This window comes from Serpula lacrymans (assembly GCF_000218685.1).
Source record: "Serpula lacrymans var. lacrymans S7.9 unplaced genomic scaffold SERLAscaffold_19, whole genome shotgun sequence".
In the NCBI taxonomy this organism is placed as follows: domain Eukaryota; kingdom Fungi; phylum Basidiomycota; class Agaricomycetes; order Boletales; family Serpulaceae; genus Serpula; species Serpula lacrymans.
In genome coordinates this window covers 500,972-523,474 of record NW_006763308.1, presented here as the reverse complement: position 1 = coordinate 523,474, position 22,503 = coordinate 500,972, and the positions used below count along the sequence as shown (strand labels likewise).

General features: G+C 42.3%; 5 protein-coding genes across 5 annotated transcripts; 2 read left to right on the top strand and 3 right to left on the bottom strand.

Annotated features, from left to right (window-relative positions):
• Positions 1-1,365: 1,365 nt before the first annotated feature.
• SERLADRAFT_443809 (uncharacterized protein) lies at positions 1,366-2,685 on the top strand (the record flags this gene model as incomplete). Its single annotated transcript, XM_007324431.1, has 7 exons — positions 1,366-1,466; positions 1,520-1,746; positions 1,855-1,919; positions 1,975-2,051; positions 2,252-2,267; positions 2,338-2,511; positions 2,551-2,685. The coding sequence occupies 7 exons, from the start codon at positions 1,366-1,368 to the stop codon at positions 2,683-2,685; spliced, it is 795 nt and encodes a 264-aa protein (XP_007324493.1).
• A 784-nt stretch (positions 2,686-3,469) lies between these two features.
• Positions 3,470-4,997, top strand: SERLADRAFT_443808 (uncharacterized protein; the record flags this gene model as incomplete). The annotated part of the gene is made up of 8 exons (XM_007324430.1): positions 3,470-3,587; positions 3,641-3,684; positions 3,739-4,137; positions 4,191-4,358; positions 4,409-4,561; positions 4,615-4,691; positions 4,741-4,833; positions 4,886-4,997. The coding sequence occupies 8 exons, from the start codon at positions 3,470-3,472 to the stop codon at positions 4,995-4,997; spliced, it is 1,164 nt and encodes a 387-aa protein (XP_007324492.1).
• Positions 4,998-7,153: 2,156 nt separating this feature from the next.
• Positions 7,154-8,084, bottom strand: SERLADRAFT_443807 (uncharacterized protein; the record flags this gene model as incomplete). The annotated part of the gene is made up of 3 exons (XM_007324429.1): positions 7,154-7,300; positions 7,363-7,517; positions 7,583-8,084. The coding sequence occupies 3 exons, from the start codon at positions 8,082-8,084 to the stop codon at positions 7,154-7,156; spliced, it is 804 nt and encodes a 267-aa protein (XP_007324491.1).
• Positions 8,085-10,029: 1,945 nt separating this feature from the next.
• On the bottom strand, positions 10,030-10,293 carry SERLADRAFT_340633 (uncharacterized protein; the record flags this gene model as incomplete). Its single annotated transcript, XM_007324428.1, has 1 exon — positions 10,030-10,293. A coding segment is annotated over one exon (264 nt), but the record flags the coding sequence as incomplete, so codon positions are not given.
• Positions 10,294-10,728: 435 nt separating this feature from the next.
• Positions 10,729-11,673, bottom strand: SERLADRAFT_443805 (uncharacterized protein; the record flags this gene model as incomplete). The annotated part of the gene is made up of 1 exon (XM_007324427.1): positions 10,729-11,673. One exon carries the CDS (start codon positions 11,671-11,673, stop codon positions 10,729-10,731), a length of 945 nt encoding a protein of 314 aa, XP_007324489.1.
• Positions 11,674-22,503: the final 10,830 nt, after the last annotated feature.

Genomic DNA, 22,503 nt, shown 5'->3' with positions numbered 1-22,503 from the left:
AGCCCAAACCTACCACCAAACCTTGTGATTTTCCGCTCAAACTTATCTGTACTGGTCACTTATGGATCATCATCATGTTCTGTGCTATCCATGGGTCAAGGTGAACACACCAACAATCCTATCCCTCAACAGGAACTTTCTTCCTGGGCGGCAAGCCAGAATACTACCTATTCCAGCAGTGTGGTCAATTTGAATGCGACAAATATATGGGATGAGCCCCTGCCCTAGCAGTCTTCACCACAGAACTTGAACTGGAATCGCTCTCTTCCTGCTACAATCAATGTACCTATCAATGTCTCCCTTTTCACACCTCATTCTTCCATATCCTTGCTTCCATCACCTCTCATTGCTACCTCTTCACAATGTCCCATTCCCAACTTCTCACTTCCACAGGTTGATATGGGATCACCGCCTTCTCAGTGCGTACCAAGGACTCAGATGGCTACTGGTCAACATGAGATAGATAAAGCAAATTTTAATGCTACAGCACCAGTATCAGCATCAGCAATGCGCCACCATTGCTTGAAAAAAAAACAGAGTCACCGCTGCAAAACTGGGGGAGAATCTTATGATGCTGCCAAGTCCCAAGCTCAATTGGCGTGTCCAAGGGGGGGTGTTGCATTTGTCCTATCACGGAGAGATGGCGGAAGTGTCTGCAGAAGACAAACAACTGCTTGGCACAATTCTAGCAACAATATTAACGCCATTGTTGCAACTCTGGCATCTGCACACTGGGACTCAGATGTTCATAACCCCAGTGTTTGGATTGACAGTGTAAAATCGGCAATAGAGGGGAATGGATATGTGGATGAGAGCTTAGGCTCAGTGGTGCAGAGATGCAGAGGTATTAGTGGCAAGGATATTTGTGTCAATTTTCTGTTGATAATAAATTCCATGCAATTGGTGACAAAGTGCCAGAGGTGAGGGCCTGTGTTATTCTTATTTCACTAACATCTGATTTACCATCTCTTCTCTAGCAGCAAATTGCATACCCAACAGTCTTTCAATGCTATCTACAATACAGAAGTTGCACATCTCCCAGGAAAACCTAGCAAATGAACCTTTCAAGATTGGCATTCAATTGGCAGTAAATTTGCTGCAATTGCTGGAGGGGGGTCAGTCTATATACTGATCCTGGTTGCGGGACTTGGTCTTAGGGTATCTATTGGTGGAATGGAGGGCTCCTTGCCTTGGGACTTGGCTAACCTCCTACAATCTCATATCCCGGGTAAGTATGATTTGTGACAATAAAAATTGGTTGAATAACTTGTCAGTCAGGAGCTGTTGGAGGGTGATTTAATCATAAATAGTATCATACCAACTATCAGTTGCATGTGTCATCTGTTCCCAATTAGTATGGCATCAATGTTCTCCCCATCAACACTTTCAGAGCACCAAGTTTCTGGCGAGTTTGATTGCACTGATATTGCATCTTCTGATAGATTTTTTGACTCTGTTGTCTTCAAGTGAGCATCACTCATTCATCACTATAATCCTTCATTTTTCTTACATGGCACAGCAACTTTACGTTACACAATCGCAATATTCAACACTGGGCATCATGTTACAATACTACCATTGACGTCAATGCTAATCCTCCTATCCCCCTCCATCAGCTTGGCTATGAGCTGCTTGCACCAATGTCGTCTTTCCTGCCCAGACCATATAGCCCTCCTCTATCAGACTCACAAGACTTTTTGGATGCTGAAGAAGACCCAGACCCGCCCCCCGCTATCCAACCAAAAGGTATAGGGATGGAGAAAACGATTATACGCACAACTTATGACCAATTTCTGCCTCAAAACAAGTGTTTTTGAGCTAAGCGTGATTGTCAAGCTAATAATGTATGGACAGAGCATAAACATGAGCGTGCAGAGAAGGGTGCCCAAGTTAAAAACATAAAAGATTTGCAATCACAGGTATGCAATCAGTTTTCTACACTATTGCCCTCTAATTGTTTATTTGCATCGCCAGCTCGATGTGCACTACAAGGAAGGAACAAAGGTATCAGATGACGCCTACATTTGTATCCCTATGGATGCTATTCCCAAGTAAGTTTTCCATAACTTTCTAATCACTGATTGCTCACTCACTTATCGGAATTCTGATGAGACACTCATGGCATTCATATGTACCAATCTTCCAGCAAAAATTTGTAATTCTCTCACAGGTAACCTACTAGCTGTGTTTGGGAAATCTGACCTATTGGCAGAGAAGAACACTCGAGTAGATGCTGACTCTACATTTGAAGCACTTCACTTGTCATGGTACAACTGTCACTGTACCAAGGTAAAGTAATTCCTTACCATATGTTCACTTAATGCTAATCCTTTACAGGGTCACAAAGCCCCATCCGGTGTGCCACCGTCTATGCTTGACAAAGTAGGCTGCAAATGTACCAATCACAGCCAGATGATCCCCTATATACCCAAGGACGTCAATAATAACCAGGAATTATTTCAGTCCCTCAAAGTTGTCTTTGAAAAACTGTTTAACTGGATACATTGTATTGTAAGTGGTACTCCCTCTTTATTCACAGCATTGTATCAGATGCAAACCCACCTGCCTGAAGAGTGTCAGATGCTTGAGCAAGTTGCATCTATCTTACCAGGAAACCATTGCTCCCCAGCCGCCCCCATCTTATCAATTGTCATCAACATCAACGTGCAAACAAAAGCTCACTGAGATAGCAAGGATCAGGAGCTTTGTCTTGTTCTCCCCATTGGAACATTTAAGGGGGCTGTTCTTGCCATGGTTGAGACAGGCTTTGTTATTGAGCTGAACCATGGGGACTTATTTTTAGGTCATCTGATATCACTCATCTCAACCTTCATTATGAAAGTAAACGTGCATCCGTAGTGCTCCATACTGACCATGAATTTGTTTCTTGGGCTGCTGATAGAAATGGCTGGATGGAAAATGAAGCCATGAGGACCTTTGTATAAGTACATTGTTTGATATATTGCTTTACTGTACACATTGTTTTTCAGCCAAATCTCAGTGGCACTTGTCAGGTATAATTGTATTTGGCCTAGAAGGCTTGCCCTAAACTCTGCAGAAAAATGGTGACTTCTCATTTGCGCTCCATTCTCTTTTCACTTATTTCTCACAGTCTAATTTTTCAATGGCAGGCAAAAGAAATTCCAAGGGTAAATTCAAAGCTCCTGGCTCCAAGGCTAAAAATAATACAGTTACTTTGAATGCTGAGGAGTATCAGCATATTGTGGATGCTATGAATTCTGGTGTGCAATCTACCTAAGCAGCTCAAAAAGAGGCATTGGAAGCCAAACGTTAAGGTAACATATATATTCTGGTTTGGTAAAATTATATTGATCTCCCCTCTCAGAGACAGGAAAAGGGCAGCTGTTGTAATAGAAGAAGAGGATATTTACGACTATGATGTGAGGATATTTACGACTATGATGATGTCCCAGTTACATCACTAAACCCTCCTAGAAAATGACAAGCCATGGACTCAGACCATGGTTCCGATGAGGATGATTTTCAAGGGATTGTAACTCAGAAAGCACCTACAGGGGATAATGATGAGTATTACGAGGATGAGGATGAGAAAGCTAGAGCTGAAAGTAAGCAATCATTATTTCTAGACAAAAATACTGATATTAAATTGTTACCCAAGATTTCGATGACGGGGGAAAAGATGGACCAATTCTGGATGAGCAAGTACGTCTTTAAATTAGTATCTCTTATATCCATAGAGCTAACAGTTTATATTAGCCCAATTTCAGACCCATTATTGGGCATGAAAAGGCTAAATCATTAGTGTACTCCTCTTCTTCTAGTTTTTCCAGAAAATCTTCCACGCTTTCATCCAGGATGTCTTCAACTTCTACTTCTATCTCAACACCTACGGCTGTCTCTTTACTGTTGAAAATTGGCAAAAGACGTAGAATCACCCTGGATATGTTTCCTAGTTCTCTTGTAGACCTTGCTACAGCTGGGCATACTACAATGAGATTATACATTGCGACTCAAGAGGGTTCTCCTCCCCCCATATCACGCTTCAAGTTTACTTGGAACAGACTTATCAATGCCTCCCAAGGTTGCAGAGAATTACAAACCAAGCTTTTAGAGGTTCAAAGTAATGAAGAAATCAAAACCATATTGATTGACTATGTACGTATTTCCACCTCCAATAATGTTATACTAATCAAGTATCTTGTTGCTAGGTTTGGTCTGCTGTTGCCCAGGTCCAAGGAGAAATTGTTGCCAAAGCATGCATCATAATCAATGGTGCTTATCAAATTCCTGGTGATATGGCCCCAGTTCAAATCAAGCAGGCTGTAATGTGGCTTTTAGAAACTGGTGCATTTGCTGACGGTGATCTTAATATCAAAGTGAGCTATCATTCTCCTATGTTTATGCTAAATTGAACTATTTCTTCAAGGCCAGGACATTCAACAAGCAGAAGCCATTTTGTCATCAGGTTCTCAAGGACTTGATTTATAATCAAGGGTATGGGCGTAAAGGTGAGGGAGTATACTATCCTGAACATTTCAAAGGCATTCCTTTAGCTTTACTTGTAATTACCACAGTAGCTGTATGTCCTCAATCTGTGGTCTGTATTATTTATTTATTCCATTTTCTTTTCAGATTAAATGTTCCCTCAGGGGATATGTGAATGGTAATAAAGCTACCCAAGAATTCTCAGAGAGTGTTTTCAAAACCAGGTACAATATCATTTATTTATGTCAAACTTGGTTTTTATTTTATTTAAAGGTGGGAGTACTATTTCAAAAAGCTGTTGGTGCTTCAGAAGAAAAGCCCTGTGTGGATGAAGCAAATGAGAGATGGTCTGTACCAGGATATTCTGTAAGTACCAGTATTTTGGCTGCTACCACCATCACTCATTTTACTATAACAGAAATCTGGCCAATCTCCATTATCTAGGGATTGATGAAGACCAGATGAAGGACGAGGATTTTGGTATTGATTTTGAAGCTCTAAAGGTGATTATCATTGCACAAGCTGCTTGATAGTATTTGTAGTCACTCTCCTATTTACTGTTGCATATAGTACAATTGCTAGTATAAAATATGACTGCGCTGTTTTTATTTCATTATTTGGTAATTGAATGCAATACGTGCTATGAGTGCTATAGGTACTATGGATGTTCTAATTGAAATAAGTGCTATGGCTACTCCAAATGCCATTATAGTATTAGCATTACTATATGTGTGCTATAAGTGCTATAATTGCCATAAGTGCTATGGGCCCTATGTCTACTCCAAATGCCATCGTAGTATTGATATTACTATAGGTGCTTCTTGGAACTATAGCCAACTATGAGATCACTATAAGAGCACATTGTGCCTAAATAGATGATAGGGTCTCTCTTACAGCTATGATCACTATGACAGCTATTTTTGCAATTATAGTACTATAAGAGCCTATATAGCCAAAGTGTTTTTCCTGATGAAGAAGGAGACAGAAGTTGAAAGTCCAAAAATTGTGTATTGTATTAGTGTCTGAACCCTTCAACATCTCAACCATGCAGACAATACTATCTACATCACATCACTCTGGTACACAACTCAAACAAGCAAAAGCTGAGTGAAGGAGTGGATATAATCTCTTAGGTGGAACCGGGTTAGTTGTGGGTAAACAACAGGAGGACTCACTGAGGACCCTCCTTGATCTATTGGGGTATATATACTGTTACAAGGTATTTGTATGTGTGTACTATGTAGTTGCTAAAGGTGGTGGATGATGATGTCATTGAGCACAGCCTATGTGACCAGCTCATGTGAGAGAGTTTTGACTAAAAATACAAAGAAGCCACGCAGCACAAGAGAAAGCAAAGATACAAGTGGAGTTTAAAAATAAGAGGAAAGTGCTGTATGGCATAAGTATCTAAAAGTGAAAGAAAGTTTAAAGAGGAGAGTGAAAGTTGAAAGTCCAGAAATTGTGTATTGTAACATTCATTACCCAAGGAAAAATCTACCAAGTCAACTAGCTGTTATGCTTAGAATGTGCAAGCCTGGTAACACTGCTCCAAAGTCTCCTAGTTCTCCGTCTACATTGTATTGTGCGTCTTCATCAAGATCGTTGTGCTCATCATCCAATCCCCAAGAGTCTGCCACAAAGGGTAAGTTGCGTTGCCGGTTGCATCAGGAAAAACCCTTTTGCTATATAGCCACCACCTATATATATAAATGCATTCATAGAAACTATAGTGCAATCAGTGCAATCATAGCTCTTATAGCTCTTATAGCACAGTAGTAGGCAAAATTTTAACCAAGGGGAGAAGTATCCTATAATTCCCTTAAACTCTGGATTAATCTGATAAACTTGTTCAATAATAGAAAGAGGCCAGAAGTGTTTGGAGTCAAGTATATTATTATAGGCAAGGTACTATAAGTGCTTTTATAGCCTATAGCAGCCTACATAGCTCCTATAGTTGTAAAGGCCATAGCTATAATATAGTTCAAGGTGCTTAAAAGCGCTAATAAATCATACAGTATTAATCAATTATGTATCCTGTATTAGTGAAATAGTAGTTTGTATCTTTGATATTTATAAAAATAAGAATAATGATTTATCCAAATATAAGTGGTGACAATGAGTAAAAAAATAACCTAAGTCCATGAAAGGTCAATATATAACACCTGTATAATACATTTTATAAGCTCTCATGGTGTAGTGGATAAATGTGTGATGTTGTGGCTATAGGTTGCTTAGTCAACCAAAAGCTGACTACTAGGTTGAGAGTTCAAATCCTTTCTGTGTTCATTTTTTTAATCTGCCACACAACAATTTCCAACATCTATTAGAGCATTTATAGAGCTATATGAGGCTCTATAGATGGCAGAGGTTCTATAGCAGGTTTGACCGCTATAACAGTTTTATGAGTACTTATAGTGCTATAGAGCTCTATATAGCTACCCCCATTTTTCCTGATGTGCACTCATTAGCTCGGTATCCGGGCGCGCCTAAACCACACGCAGAGCAGGTATGGTATTGGCAGTAGATGGCACAATGGCCATATTCTTGACAGGCATAGCAACGTCGGATACGAGGGCGACGGCGTTGTTCAGAAGAGGATTGCAAATGGGTAGAATTAGAGTAGTCAGAGATGGGTGAGGGCTTTTTGCTCCAACACGGAGAAGCCAAGGTAGCTCCTTCATTGCTCCTAGATGGCCTTCCAACCTGAGGCAACTCGTTGCTTGACGTAGGTTTCGACCTCCTGTTCAACTCCTGAGAGCGATTCATGTGAGCGGATGTGCGCCCCAAAGGGATAAGGAGTACCGGCTTTGGGCACTGCCTGCGTAATCGGCGACTGCGACAAGGTGGAGGGAGTTGGAGGAGGGGTGTTGTTGGACGCGTAGGAATTGATATGACTTGCAATTCTTCTACTGCATTGGCTTTGGGGACTATTGAGTTGGTTGCAAAGGAACAAGTTGGGGATGGTGGAGCGGGCGCGGGTAGAACAGGATCTGGCGGAGATGGGGGATATGCTAGTTGAGGTGACTGCGGTGAGACTGGGGGGTGACAACCTGGAAAGGGGTGCCTTGTAGTTGCGGGAAGGTTCAGCAAATCGGGGGGAGGGGAGGTAAGGTACCCTCATTGGGCGAGCAGGTCTTTGCGTTGGTGCATACGGTTTGGCCACCTAGGTGTAGGAATGCTTCGACTGCTTCCTTCTCTCCACTCTCACAATTCTTCCTCAAGCGTCGTTCTAGGGATTCTATCTGCAAGTGTTCCATGAGCAAAGTCGCTCCAGTACTCAATATGGAATTGTTGTCGCGTGTAAGCTCGTCTACCAATGAACCCAGTGAGACGGTGACTGCATGTAGTTCGTCAGCAACAAGGAGTGCGTTTCGCCAACGATGAAACATGTCCAGTGGGTATGTGGCAGTGGGGCATATAATGTTAGACTGGTGAAAAAGATAAAGGTAGGTGCGCCTATCTGACATCAGTTCGGTGGCGTCGACAATGTTGGTCTGTTCACAAGTAAGGGCTAGGCAGTGTGCCCATTGTGCTTCAGTGAGCACTTGGGGTTCGGCGAGGTATGGGGGAAAACAGGGGGAATGGGTTTGTTGGTCGATGGGTGTGGTCTGGGACATGGTGTTTTTGGAAAGTGGTTGTGAGAGGGAATCCTGTCCATTTGTTTCACAGTTTATGTCTTCTTTTATATTTGTTCAGGATTTTGGAAGCATTCCGTAGGTTTGCTTCTTCTTCCCAGGAGTTTTCGGCCGATGGATAGTCCTTCTATTTGACTAAATATCCTCTTTGGTTCTTTTTGTTACGTAGAATTGCTTCTACTTTGTATTCCTCTTGGTCATTGATTATCTCCACTGGTGGTCTGATGTAGTTTTCTCTGTGAGCTTCGGTTTGTTTGTACGAGGTTAGAAGGGCGGCGTGGAATACGGGATGGATTTTCCACACATCTGGGAGTTTTAGTCGGTAGTTAACCAGTGATACCTTTTCAAGGATGATGAAGGGTCCTTCTCACTTCCAATTGAACTTTCTGTAGGGTGTTCCTTTCTTCTTTAGGTTAGTTGCTTCTAGCCAAACCTTTTGTCCATTTGTAAATATGGGTAACAGATGTTGTGAGTATTTTTGCATGCGTGCTCTTGCTAGTTTGTGGGCTTGCAAGGCTATGGTCCTTGCTTCTAGTAAGCTAGATAGTCTTTTGCTTACGGCCGGTATGTTGGTTGTTATTGGTGTTGAGGGGAGATCCCTAGGATGGTATCCCATCATGAGATAGAATAGGGATTTATTCCGTGCCAAATGTGGTCTATGAATGTGGCAGGATTCTGCCATTGTGAGATATTCTGTCCAAGAGTGTGGTAAATTGTTGCAGAAGATCCGTAAATATGTTTCTATCTCTTGGTTTACCCTTTCTGTTTCTCCATCAGATTAAGGGTGGTATGCCTTTGATAGATTAACTCCGGTCTTGAGTAATCTGGCTAGTTCCCTGGTAACTTCTGATGTGAACTGTGGTCCTCTATCGGATATGAGTTTGTTGTGTAGTCCAAATCTTTTGAACACGTGTTGGTGAAATAATTTAGCCGTTCCTAATGTGTCAATAGTTTTCCTGCATGGTGATAGCTTTACTAGGTCCATTTGCACCTGGTTGTGACAGACGATCATGCCGAGATATTTAATTTTGGCTACATCAAACGTGCATTTTTCTAGTTTCAGGTATAGGTCGTTTTTGCTCAGGCGTTGCAATACCCTTTTTGTCCGTAGGCTGTGTTTTTCTGGTTCCTTGCTGAATATGAGCATATTGTCCATGTATATGATAAGCTATCCTTTGTCTATCATGTCCGTGAAGAGGTCATTCATCATGGCCGGGGAGTTGCACATGCCAAAGAACATCACTGTCGGTTCAAAGAGTCCTTTTTGGGTTTTGAATGCCGCCTTCCATTCATCTCCTTCTTTTATCCTGACATTGTTATATCCCCAACATAGATCTAATTATGTGAAGTGGGACATTCCGCGGAGTCGGTCTATGAGGTCGGGGATCATAGGTAGTGGGTAGGGGTCTCATTAAGTTGTCAATAGTCTTGGCATGGTCGCAAAGATCCATCCTTTTTGTCTATGTAAAAGAAGGGGGAAGCCATTGGAGATTTGCTTGGTCTGATATATCCTTTTCAAAGGTTGTCGTCAAGGAATTCTTCGAGTGCGGTGTTTTCTTTTGGTGATAAAGGGTAGATTTTACAATCTTTTGGTTTAAACTCCAGTTTTAGGTTTATGGCATGATTGTAGATCCTTCTCTTGGGTAGTCTTTCCGAAGCCTTTTTTGTCAAAGACCTGTGCAAACTCTTTGTAGGTTCCGGGTAGTTCCGTTATCTTTTTCCCAATGTTGTTCTGGATAGCTAATTCCATTGCAGTGTTGGTTTTCGCAAAGATCCGTGTTTCGTGTACGTAGTTGATCAATAGTTCTGGTTGATTGATTGTGATGGTGCAAATCATGGATCGGTTGGAGTGTGATTGGATGGTGCGGATGGCGTGTTGGGTATTCATGCTTTTTGATGTCCAGTCTATTGTGGGGTTAACCTTGTGGAGCCACGGGTATCCTAGGAGAATGTCTTCTCCTCCTAATCCGGTGATGAGGAATTTGCACATGGCATTCCTTCCTCCTGCTTCAATTTGTTGATATGTGTAATGGGTGATTTTTCCTCCGTTGCTGATGGTTCCATCTACGTTTTTGCACGTGATGGGTGTTTCCAGTTTGTTGAGTGGTAGGCGATGTTTGATTGCAAATTTTGCGTCCATGCAGTCGTCTGTTGCTCCCGAATCTATTAATGCTTTTGTTCCAATGGTTTTTTGTCGTAATGTGGTATCAATTCATAACAAGTTTGAATTGATTGTGGCTATTGTTACAACGGCTATTTTGGACAAGTACCAACATTGGTGTGGGTCGTCCTTTCAACAACCCTCTTTTTCCAATTCATCAATGATGCTGGCTCAATCTGCTTTGTTGAGTTCTCTCCACATTTTGAGGATGTGAGAAATCCCTTTTCCGTTATCCACTACCGTTTCGGCTTCATCCTTTTCAACTTCTGCTGTTCTGATCCTTTGATCTGGTTGTTTTCCTTTCTTCTTTTCCGGACAGAACCGTGAGATGTGTCCCTGTTCTTTGCATATAAAGCATTGCCCTTCTCTTTTGAGCGAGTCTTCTTCATCTTTGGTTAAACATTTTGCCGAGGACGATTGGCTTCTTCCTCCTTTCTCCTCTTTCTTCTTTTCTCCTTTTTTCCCCTATTTTCCTTCACTGATGCTGTTTGAGTTTGTCCAGTTGGCATCTAGGCCAGTAACTGTGCTTATCCATCCTGCAATATTTTTGGGTTGTATGGAGGAGTTGAGTACATTTTGAAGAAGGTATGGGCATATAGAGCTTTTGTATACCATGATTAGTCCTTCATCGTTTAAGCTGCTCTTTCCTGCTTTTACCATGAAACTAGAGTTGAACTGTACTGCTGTTTCTCCTGTTTCCATTCTCATTGTCATGAGGGCCGCACTGGCCGCCCCTTTTACGTTTGCGGTAATGAATGTTCCGTTAAAGTTGGTTTTGAAGTCCACCCATTTTGGGTATCTGCCCGATCCCATATATTCCGTTAATTTGGTTTCTTTCCATGCCAGGGCTGCTCCTTCTTTCATGTGGGAAAGTGCTTTGAAGACCTTTTTTTTGTCCGAGTCATAGATGGTGTCATTTACGTCAAAATATGCTTTGGCTGATAACATCCATCTGTTTGCTCGGTCGGGCATGCCATCAAATTTATCTATTTGTCCGAATTTAGCGGGTTTGGATGCTGTAGCGTTAGACATGGTGCGTGTTGGTGGAAGTGGGGATGGATCGGGTGCTGTGGGAAGGATCTGTGGTGTGGGAGGTGGTATCGGGTCACCATTTGCCGTGAATTCTTCAAAGTTGTTCTCATTGTAGAGGTTTTCTACGGTTATTGGGGGATTGTGTTGTGTTGTGGGTAGTAGCTGTGGGTGGCTTTCTGCGTAGTATTGTAGCCAACATGTTCTTGCTTCGTAGAAAACATCTGCTTGTTCTGTGGTGTGGAGTTGGGTTACGTCTGGTTGGGGAAAGGGAGGTGGTGCTGCTATTCTTTCTTGTTGGGATGACGTCGGTGGTGTTGCTGTCTGTGTTGGTCCTGCTCTGGTTTGTGCCCTCATGGTGGGCCTTCTTCCTTGCGACATTTTGTCGTCTTTTTTGTCCCTTCACTATAAAGCGTGGGATGTGGATGAATACAATTGTTTTGTTACGCTTGGAATGTGCAAGCCTGGTAACACTGGGTTTCGGATATACAAGTGGTTTCTGATAAGCTCGTCGACGAGTTTGAGACGTATTCTGATGATGAGGGTTTTAACTAATGAATACCAAGTTACACTGTTGAAGTGTATAATCATATTGGAGATAGTAACTATAATACAGGTCTGTATATATAGTGTCTACTTTAGGGTAGGTGTTTGTGTTGAACAAAAGAGGATGGGTGGTACTGTAAAAGGCAATGTGTGTGGGAAGGTATATGCAGGTAGCGGAGTGTAGCCACTTGTGAAGGGAAATAAAGTCTATGTTTAAGTACAATTTGTAACACTAGCACATCAAGGTGGCTCTTATTTACTGGCCCTGGGTTCCTATTCAAAAGGGACCAGGAGGTAGTGAGTGGGACAGACACAATAAAAGACAGAAACAAAGCCTGGCATTACTCTGTCTATGATCTGCTGAGAAAATGAGACAGTAGAAGGATTTGTCTGGTTTAATCCCAAGAGACAGACTCATGAGAGCACAGAGGCTCGTGATAATAGGTGGTGGATGGAAAGAGAGTTTTCATCTTTTGATTCTTTTTCAATTACTTACTGACTTTTTTTTTTAACAGTGATTCCATATTGTGGGTCTGCCACCTTACATATTGCAACAACAGCAGAACAACCACAGAGCCCCCGGCACCTGCTACTGGTAAAAGAAAACACAATATTGCTTGCATAACAGTGGTGTTATTGAAGTAAGCAAAGAGGGCAGCTCTTCCCCAGTGTTTGCTATCCATGCCCCCTGTTCCCAGGCCCTCAAAGCCACCTTGCCCCAAGTACATGCTATTAAGAACAAAGCTTGAAGGAAGTGTCTAGCCACTTGCTGAGAGCAATCAGGGACTGGAACTAGAGTCCAATGTGAGTAACTATATTATTAGAGAGTATGACAGGTATACAGTACCTAGAGTCCAATGTGAGTAACTAGAGAATAGGAAGCATTGGACTCTGCAGTACTGTCCGAAGTTTTGTAAACAAAGGTAAACAAAGCAGCCACAAAGGCAAAATAATAGAGAACACAATCAATAGTGAATGATAGAAGAATAGATAGAGAAAGGAATGAAAATATATAGGTAGCACAAAGGTGCAGAATCACCAAAACTAACACATGCACCCACGCCCCAGGATATCAAGCGGTCAGTACCTGGACCCCCCAGCTCCCATGGACACAATAGCACCTCCACATAGCAAGGGGAAAAAAAAGCCAAGGGTGGTGGTAAAGATTACCGGGGGCGTAGAGGATTTGCAGAGGAAGAGTATGGGAGAGGGGTGCAAGTGGTGCAAAATAAACAAGTATACCTGTACTATGAGAAGGAGTAAGCAGAAAAAGAACTAGAGGATATCCTGCAACAAGTGCAGCTGGGAGAAGTACAAGTACGTCTGGGACAACGATGCAAGCCTGGGGAGCAAGTCCCAGAAGCCAGTAGCCTCAGAGCAGAAAGCATCAGGGGCTTTATTCACTGCTCTTCACCATCCCATCAAGGTTTGACCGCCTTGGGGAGCACACAAGCTGGTCTGCCAGCCCCATGAAACAACTGGGACCCAATTCACAATCAGGGTCCCCCACCTTCACAAGCAGCAATCCCAGCTCCTACTCACCCATCAGGAAAACACGACTTTACTATAACTGGATATACTTGGATGTAATTGGGTAATAGACCAAATATAGCATTTGTGGCAAATACTGCACTATATCAGTATAGAAGCCACTGTGCTGCATTTATACCACTATTATTGCAATTAAAGCAAAACAAAGCCACCTAGATCAGCTCAAAGTAATTAATAGTTTTATAATAGAATTTAAGTGATTATACTACAACAAATGAGGATTTGACTTGTGGTGCTTATATTGCATGCCAAAATCAACAATACCATATAGTAAAACCAATGTGGGCCATTACCAGAGTATTTAAGCATGTGAGCTGGAGTCACAAAAAGTATCAGTACAGATCTATAAGTGTGAGGAATCGATTTTTCTTATCGCATTCCCGTCATGTCGTGGTTAGCAGACTCAATCCCCGTCACTCCTCTTGCCCTTAGACTAGAGATTACAGCAGGTGTCTTATTGCTTTTATCATTTTTCTTCTTATTCTCTCTTCACACTCACATTCTATCGTACCTACAACGAGGTAAACTTGTTGTCAACCCTCAAGAAGATATCCAGATGACATAGCCACAATCCAGTGCTATGTCTGGGAATACTTTGGAGGAATATTGATAAGCAAAGAAGGTTGTGAGTCAGCGCCTTCTCATGGGCTTACTAATACAGCCAATCGCACATCCCTTACCAATACATTTTCTCATACGATTAGTAAATACGATAGATCGGACCACTTGCTCCTTTTTTCTTATTGGTTAGCTAGCTAGTCAGACCACTTTCTCAGTACTTCCCTTTCTCGGTCTGACCATTGCCGTTCACTATATAAAGAAGTACATACTCGATGTATTGTTCTCTAGTTCAATATTAGTTTGGATTTGCGCTTATACCAATACTCTTCATCCTCATACCCTGATTCATCGCCTTCCAACAAGGACTTGACCAGGCATTGTGTTTTGTTATATAGCTTCATATTTGTTGCCTGACAATAAGTCTAGTTAGTGTCTTGTATCTAGTACCTCAGTGACTGCTCTTGGAGGTATTCAGGCTCCCCTCAAATATGTTCCAGCGCTTTGAGCCACTTTGCTCAAAATATCACACAGTGGCTGGCTTAATGTGCAGGAACATATTTGAGCGGAGCCTGAACTGGAGAATTGTGTCAGGCTGTTATGTAGTTGAGGTAAGGCTCCAGAATATTGTTTGGCTGATACTACTAAAAGTCTAGGTGAGTATGATAGATTAGTACTTTGTGTCTTTATGTCCTTCTATCACAGATAATATTAATAATACTGCCAATGGTATGTCCTCAGCATGCCTGCATTTGAAAGGCTTCACTTGTTACAATTGACATACCAGCACCTACTTACACTTCACTTTTTCGTACTTTTACTTTTACTTTTTCCAAGTCACATGATCAGTCATGTGACCATTTACTTTACTTTACATTTTTGACTTTTCATAGTCACATGACCGGTTATGTGACTCATCACCTGTCCAATGTCTAGACTCATCATGTGACTGGTCACATGCTCAACATAGGACTTTAAAACCTTACTTACAACTGTATAGTACATATGTACAAACAAACCTGTAGTAGTATATATACCCCAATAGATCAAGGAGACTCCTCAGCGAGTCCTCCTGTTGTTAACCAACTAACTCACTCCTACCAAATGGGTAACCACTCCCACCTCTTCCTCTTCTTTTGAGTGTTCTTTTCATTGTGCTCCAGTGCCCCAAGACTGTGTCTTGTTGGCGTTGTCATATCAGTTGTGCAGATCTGTAATATGAGATTGCAGAAACATATATTTGAAGGCAGGTATTGTAGCCCTACAGGTGAGTAGGAGTGTGGGAAATTAATAAAACTAAGTGAAACTCAGCCGCTGCCCAAGAGGCTATAGAAACGACTGAGGTATTCCTATACTAAACCCCCTACTACTTATAGTCGGAGGTGCTACTCCCTACAGTATAATGACTCCTAGGTGAACAATGGTTACTCCATGGAGTGGTGGCTATGCTCTATGGAGAACAATGGCTGCTTCGGCAGAGACCGGGTTTATCCGGTTTTGTCACTCCCACTTGAGTGCAACTGTAGTCCCATAGCTTTAGAGAATTTCCAGTGTTTTTCGTGAGTAAGGGGTTTAGTGAGAATGTCTGCAACCATATCTCCTGTAGGAACGTATCTGATTACTGCTTCTCCCTTTGATACTAAGTCATCTCGGATGAAATGATATTTGCGTTGAATATGTTTTGTGCGAGCACGGAACTGCGGATCTCGTGTAAGAATGATAGCTGCTTGATTGTCACAGTGCAATATTGTAGGTCCATTTTGAGCATGTCCAATTTCTTCAAAAAATGTCCAAAGCCATGCAAGGTGTTGTCCAGCATTGCTCAATCCAATGTACTCTGACTCCATGGAGGATAAAGCAACCATGCTTTGTCTTTTGCTTGTCCAGGAGATTGCTCCTCGGATGGTGATAAAGACAAACCCTGATGTTGATCAAGACGTGTCTGGGTCTCCAGACCGATCTGCATCTGAATATCCATAGAAATCCATGTCCATGGAGACATCTGTGCCATCATATTGTAGTTCCATGTCCTTGGTTGCTTTCAGATATTGGAGGACACATTTTGCAGCTTCCCAGTGATGGCTCTTTGGAGCTGAGCTATGCCTGCTTAGTATTCCAACAACATAGGCAATGTCTGGGCGAGTTCCGAGCATGGCATACATGAGGGAGCCTACAATTGAGAGGTATGACACTTGACGCCCTTTAATATGCATCTCATGTTGCACAATATCTTCCCCTGGAGCATTTGCAAGGAGTTTTCATCCATGGGCCATTGGTGTCCATACAGGTTTGCAGTTTTTCATTCCAGTACGCTCCAGGACTGTGTCAATGTATTGGCGTTGCAATAGGGATATTGTTTTGTTTGAACAATCACGTTGGATTTCTATTCCAAGGATGAATTTTGCTTCTCCAAGGTCCCACATTTTGAATATGGATTCAAGTTTAGCTTGTGTGATATCCATGAATTTTCGGGATGAAGCTCCTAGGAGGAGGTTTTGCTACATAGACAACAACAAAGCATATTTGTTTGTTGTCCCGGAATACATAGAGACATGTTTCTGCATTTAGTCTTGTGAAACCGAGCTCCTGGAGCTTGCAATCAAAAGTTTTGTTCGGTGTATGACCAGCTTGTTTTAACCTGTAGATGGATTTCTTCAATCTCCAGCAGTATCCAGGTTGGATAGAAACACCCCCTGGAGGAAGCATGTACAGTTCTTCCTCAAGTTCTAGGTTGTACTTTGCTGCCAGGGCTAAAATAATTCAAATTGACTCTAAGTTTGCAACCGGAGCAAAAACCTCCTGGTAATCAATCCCCTCCCTTTGAGTAAAACCTCGTGCAACAATCCGGAGTTTGTATCTCTTAATGTTTCCGTTTTGATCAAACTTGATCCGGAACATAGGTTTTGATGTAATGGGTTTTACTCCCTTCGGAAGTGGAACAGTATCATATACTGCATTAGTATTGAGACTTAGGAGTTCCTCCTCCAAGGCAGACTTCCATAATTCTCCATCCGGACATGATAAGGCTTCCTTTAGTGTCCTTTAAAGGTCTGTATTAGATGGACCAGTGCTTGATATTCCAGCAAAGAATGTCTCCTCTGTATCAGATGTTTCTTCATGAACCTCAGGAGTGTTAGGTTTCTACATGGATTTGTCATGCTGCTCTTTTCAAGACTGTTCCTCATCTAGAGTCTTTTGATAATCTCAGTTTTTGTCTGCAGGACGAGTCTGGCAACTGCTTCTGCGTACTCCTAGGACTTTAGCAGGCATGACTGCTCTTTTAGGCACTTGTGTAGGTACTCCAGGGAGTAGACGCATTTCTGTGTGTATTGCCCCACTCACTCCTGAAGGTGTTGAATGTCTCCTCAGAGGTGTTTGATGACTCCTTGGAGGTGTTGTATGCCTTTCAGAAGCTGATCCAATGGACAGGCTGCCTAGCTGTATTCGGACTTTTTCCACATCAGCTGGCTGTATGTTGAGGAGCTGTCCTCCCACTGACTGTGACTCTACTTTGGGTTTCCGTTCCGAAGATGGCCAGTATTCGGGTCTTGGTTGTAGAGACTGTTGTGGAGGGTGTCTTAGCTGATCAGGTGCTCCCACTGCTCTCAGAACATCTTCACAGAGGTAATGCCCCACTGCTCTCGGAACATCTTCATGCTGATATGGTTTTATTGCTTGTGGAACATCTCCTTGGAGATGTGGTTCCATTTGCAATTCATTTGGATTTTGGATCCGAGGGTCAGGATCATCCTTCTCCAATGTATTTTGGTCTGGATAGTGAGCATTCTCTGGAATGAGTCCCTCTCACTAATCTGTGCTAGTGTCTGTGTTCCAGGGAGCAGTATTTGTTAGAATATACTCTGACATACCAATACCCCATAGGATAATACCTCTGATTTGTAAGCCAGCACAGTATGCAGCAGCTATTCTGTGTAAGACGTCTGTGGTTGCATGTCATGTTTAAGATCCTACATTGTATAACCTTGGCCATATAGCTCAATTGGTAGAGCAGCTGGCATGTATCCAGAAGGTTCCAGGTTTAATCCCTGGTCTGGTCAATATCCAATTTTATCAGTGTTGTCCTTTTGTACCTTTCCGGATTCATTGAATATGACATGCCGACTGGAAAACACAGTCCGTTTTTCAGTGTCTAGGAGTTTGTAGGCTTGCTTTCCATGTGTGTAGCCAATTATTATGGCTTTGCCCCCCTTGGAGTAAAACTTCCCTTGCCTTTTGTCTTTCAGAATCAAGGCATATGCTTGGCATCCGAAAGGGCAAAACAAGATCAACTCTCCTTTTAAACAGTATTTCATATGGGGTCTTTTCATGGAGTACTGATGCTGGGCTGTGTGCTGTGATATATGCAGCTGTTTGCATGGCATCTACCCAAAATGACTTTGGGAGCTTGGAATCATGGAGCATAGTGGTTGCTAATGTAGCCAATGTCTGATTCATGCGTTCTGCAATGCCATTTTGTTCCGGAGTATCTGCAGCTGTAGTTTCTTGGATGACACCATCTCCTCAGAGTTGATTTTTGAATGCATTGCCAGTATATTCTCCTCCCCCATCACTTTGGAGGAATTCTGTGCATAGTGGAGTAAAGTCTTTTTCTCCCAAATGAGTCCGGAAGAATGTTTGGACATCTTCTTTCCATTGCTTGTATTGTTCCAGTGCTTCACTTTTATATTTTAGGAAATATATCCATGGAAATTTGGAGAAATCATCTACAATGATAATCCAGTACCGAAAACCCTCCTCGGAAGTTGGTTTGATTGGTCCTTCAACATCTGTGTGCACAATTTGTATGAGGCGCTTGGCCCGGTTTCCTCCAGTGGACTTGAAAGGTAATTTCTTCATCTTTCCTAAAGCACAAGGTTCACAAAACTCCGGGGTTCCGGTAAGGGTGTCTATATCCTGGAGCTGTCTTTTTGTAACCATTTATTGCAAGCGGTCCATTCCAATGTGTCCCATTCTCCTGTGCAATAAATTTACATCTACTGCTGCAAAAGCTGACTCCGGGTTAATTTCGGGTTTTGCTTGGATGTGATAAAGTCCTCGCTTGTGTAACGCAGTGAGGATAAGTTCTTCCTTTTTCCGAACTTCACAAGCATTTGACCCTGCTGGAAAAAGTGTTGATAACCCCGTTTTGGACAATTTGTGGACAGAGACAAGTGCTAACGTGAAGTTTGGCACAAGTAAGACATTTGACAGTGCAATATTGTAGTCTTTTTTGCCAACAGTTGCTTGTAGGATTACTGTTCCAATGCCAATGGCATTTACAGAGGATTCATCCCCAAAACTGATTGTCCTAAGAGGATGCAGAACATGGTATGTTCCTGGCTCAAACCAGGAGCGGTGATGTAACAACCAAGAGTTAGTTACTCTGGCGCACACAGAACACACTATAAGGAAGATGATGAGGGAATGGTTACCCCTTGAGCCACCAAAAGTTTGTTGGTTAACAACAGGAGGACTCGCTGAGGAGTCTCCTGGATCTATTGGGGTATATATACTACTACAGGGTTATTTGTACATGTGTACTATACAGTTGATAGCGACAGTGGCTGATGATGTCATGGGGCCTAGCCTGCATGGCCAGCTCCACTGTGTGAGAGAGTTGTGTCTATAATAAGAAGAAAGGCAACACGGCGCGAGAAAGGGAAAGGGCCGCGTGGCACCATGTGTGAAAGCTAAAGTACAAGGTTAAAGCGGAGAATAAAAGTAAAGGGAAGGTCCGAAAATTGTGTTATTGTAACAGGTGAGAGACCATGAGGGATGTTGCTCCGGAGTCAATAATAATTGTTGTTTTGGTCTTATTGGGTTCTGACGCAAAGTAAGCTTGAATGCGTTTAGCAAGGGGCTTGGAAATATGTACATGTTCCAATGCAATATGACTCTGTTCCTCCTCGGAGTCAGATCCAGATGATTGCTCCGCTGTATTTGCCTTTTCCTTCTCTTTTCCTTTATCCTTGTGTCTTTCCTTTCCCTTCTTCCTTTGACCTTTTTCAGCTGACTGAAGTGTTCAACACTCTGAGGTGTTGTGTGATTTGGCTTTGTGGAAGTTACACCATTTCTCCTCAGATTTGAGTGCTGATTCAGAACCTCCAGGGGCCTTCCCTGACTGTTGTGCAACTTCTGCATTGATTAGGATCTCAACTGCATCAAAGGTAAGTTTATTTTCTTCAATTGTGTTGATTACTGATGACTGAAATATTTGCCATTCAGGAGTGCATGGGAGAGATTGGAGAAAAGCGAAAGACATGAGTTTGGTATCAACTCCTAGTTTCATTGCGGAGAGGTGTGAATCAATTGTCCGGATTTTTGCAATGTGGTCCTGGATAGGTGATGTCCTATCCCAGGACAATTTGGTGAGTTGCTGGAATGAATAGAAGGCCGAGGCAATATTGGACATTTGATGGAGTGAAACAAGTTTGTCAAATAACTCCTTGGAGCTGGTGAGGTCTCCAGTCCTCATTAGGAGGGCATCAGAGATGTGGTCCTGGATGATTCCATGTGCCTTCTCATCCTTAAGTATCCAGGTGATTTCAGGATCCTCGGAGGAGGTAGGTTTTCCTGGTGAAGGCTTAAGCTCCTCTCCGGTAACAACCCGGAGAACTTTTTCCCGATGTAGCTTTGAGATGATCCGGAGTTTCCATATCTGAAAATTGTTGGGTCCAGTGAGAACTGGACATGCAGATGTATTGCGTGCTGTGGTTATGGTTCCGAGGTTGCCATTTCAAATAAGAATTATTTCCTGCGTAGCTTTTGCACACCAGGGCTCATAACCTAATAAAACTATGTGAAACTCAGCCACTGCCCAAGAGGCTATAGAAACGACTGAGGTATTTCTATACTAAACCCCTACTACTTATAGTCGGAGGTGCTACTTGCTACAGTATAATGACTCCTAGGAGTACAATTGTGCTCCTAGGAGAACAATGGTTACTCCATGGAGTGGTGGCTATGCTCCATGGAGAACAATGGCTGCTTCGGCAAAGACCGGGTTTATCCGGTTTTGTCACCACTAAGTAGTGCTAGTCCCTTGTTGGAAAATATAGGTCCTATCCCTAAAAAAAGGGCCTTGCCCCTGCCTGTCTGGCTGGTAAAAATTTTAGTAATACTGAGTATACTTTTATTAGAGTTGATCATTTTTCTGCAGAGTCCAAAGCATTTTTGGCTGATGTATTGGCTTCTTTGTTGCTTATGATACTGTTGTATCCCACTATCCATCTGAGGGTGAGTCTGTAATTATTTTAATGTTCAAATTTGATCTTCATAATATTGGTGGCCTGAGTGTCTATTAGGTATGCGGCTGGCATGTATAGCTGCTTGGTTGTTGCTGAAGATGGAGATAGGGAAGACTGGACTTTGAAGACAAATTCTGAGTTTAGCTGCTAGTACCAGACTAACAACTTCTGCATTAAATGCACTCTGATAGGTGTAATCCCATATATCCTTATAATCTTGTCCCTATGTACACTAGTAGGTCTGATTCCTCAAGTCCTTATCATAGGTCTTGTCCCACACACTTTGTTAGGTCTGATCCCACACATCCTTGTGGTCTTATCCCATGTACACTAATAGGATCTCACAAGTCCTTGTGGTCTTGTCCCTTACATTCCAATAGATCTTGTCCCATGGACACCATTAGGTCTGATCCCACAAGCCCTGACGGTTTTCTCCCATGTACTCTGTCAGGTTTAATCCCACAAGTTCTTATGTTCTTGTCCCATACACTCTGATAGGTCTCATCCCATGGACATTTAAAGGTCTTATCCAAAGAACTGTTATACTCTTATCCCATACAGTCTGTTGGGTCTTGTCCCAAGGACACTGATAGGTTTTATCCCACAAGTTGTACTGCTGGTGTGAGTATCCTTTCAAAACACCAGGGAGCTCCAGCAGGTATTGTAATATTTTTCTTATATCAACACCCACATCTTACTATACTCACCAACACAGCAATTATATATCAACTAACAGTAATCACTGATTACCATAACCTCTGGTTTCATCTAGACTACGTGTCATGCAATTGCCTCTGACATCTTCGACAATGCCAGACATAATCAATTTGGTAGTATCAAAGTCACTCACACCTGTTCCTTATGTCATATGCATTTGTCACCCCTACTGATTATGTCAGGAAATGGAAGAAGGTTTATAATATATAATTTAGAAGTAGACTGGTACATATAAGTAGTATATATGTTGGTGTAGTTTATTTCTTCTCTCACTTTCCAAGGTACATGTGCTCTATGTATATTGCAAATTTTTAAATTTTACATTATTCTTGATTCACAGTAATTTTGGGCTTTAGTGTTATTGTCAAGCATCATATCTCTCATGTTGCTCTTCTAGGGCACATACTATCACAACACAATGGGATCCGCACCCGTGTACAGTGATTCTGGACCTTCTGGGCATGCAACCAATTAGTATGCTTTCCAAGTACACCTTGGTAGCTTGGTTGGTAAAACACCAGACTATGGAAGCTGGAGTCCCAGGTTCAAGCCCTGGCCAATGCATGTTTTCTCATACTATAAACAAATGTCA